Source organism: Propithecus coquereli, unplaced genomic scaffold (assembly GCF_000956105.1).
Source record: "Propithecus coquereli isolate 6110/MARCELLA unplaced genomic scaffold, Pcoq_1.0 Scaffold316, whole genome shotgun sequence".
Lineage (NCBI taxonomy): Eukaryota > Metazoa > Chordata > Mammalia > Primates > Indriidae > Propithecus > Propithecus coquereli.
This window is the reverse complement of record NW_012148797.1, coordinates 2,633,903-2,634,868: the sequence shown is the minus strand read 5'-3', so window position 1 is coordinate 2,634,868 and position 966 is coordinate 2,633,903. Positions and strand designations below refer to the sequence as shown.

Here is a 966-nt window from a genome sequence, read left to right as displayed (position 1 = left end):
CTCCTTTAAATGACAAATCTTCATAACCAGTTACTAATAAATAATCATCATCACAACAGCTTCAGTAAAAAAACAATTCAATTTAAAGATGCTTTCTTATTGTTACCTTGAAGCCATCGAACTTGTGTAGCTGGTCCATATCCCTTTTCATTCTTTGCTGATATCCGGAACACAATAGCAGGCCTGGATGTATAATCAATATGTGCATTTGCAAGTTGCCCAGCAGTTACTATACATGATGTTTTAAGACCACAATAAATCCTCATAAACACAAGTTGACTTGGATTATCTTGTATCTGTGCTGTGCGGATAGCCAAGTAGGCTGAATATTCCAAAATATTTCCAGAAGGTGAAGTTGGAGGTTCCCAGGAAAGATGGATACCTTCAACATTCTTGAAGAGGGGGATAAAAAACAGAGAAAGATTCTTAAGTTTTCTCTATTATCGCTTATTATGTTGAGTCTATCTTTAGAACACAAAATGCTCATTTTCACTAAAGTAATTGCATTAGATGTTAGATCTTTTATTGTTGATTTTTTAAAACCTACCTTAATTGGATCTATAATTCATGCTCAGTTTTCAAAAACACAACTAGGCTTACATGTCTGCCTATAATATCCCAAAAAGGGGAACTTTTCCTCCCTAGGGGGACTTTTCCTCCCTAAAAGCAAATCTTTTCTTCTCTAAGGAGGGGCAAGACCTTAGGATAAAATACAATCCAATTTTATGCATTCTATTAAAATTCTCCAGCACAAACTTTCTGGTTCCATAACAAGAACAAATAAACAAGCATACCAGATTTCCCTGCCTTTCTGTGATTTGGATGCTGTAATTCTGCTTAAAATTTGGTACTCAAAAATATCATAAGTGATTAGCAAAAAATTTTTTTAAACTTTTAATCCATTCCTTTTAGATATCTCTCATTTCATTAGATGTTAACAAGAATTTCTAAACTGAAAGTTTACTT

At 33.4% G+C, this 966-nt stretch overlaps 1 protein-coding gene across 1 annotated transcript in view; it reads right to left on the bottom strand.

Moving 5' to 3' along the window:
• The window catches only part of HCFC2 (host cell factor C2), a 57,828-nt gene continuing 56,862 nt past the window's right edge, over nt 1–966 (bottom strand). The window contains exon 12 of the mRNA XM_012650250.1: nt 1–392. Coding sequence (XP_012505704.1) covers nt 78–392 — 315 coding nt within the window. The 3' untranslated portion in view covers nt 1–77. The remainder of the gene's footprint in view (nt 393–966) is intronic.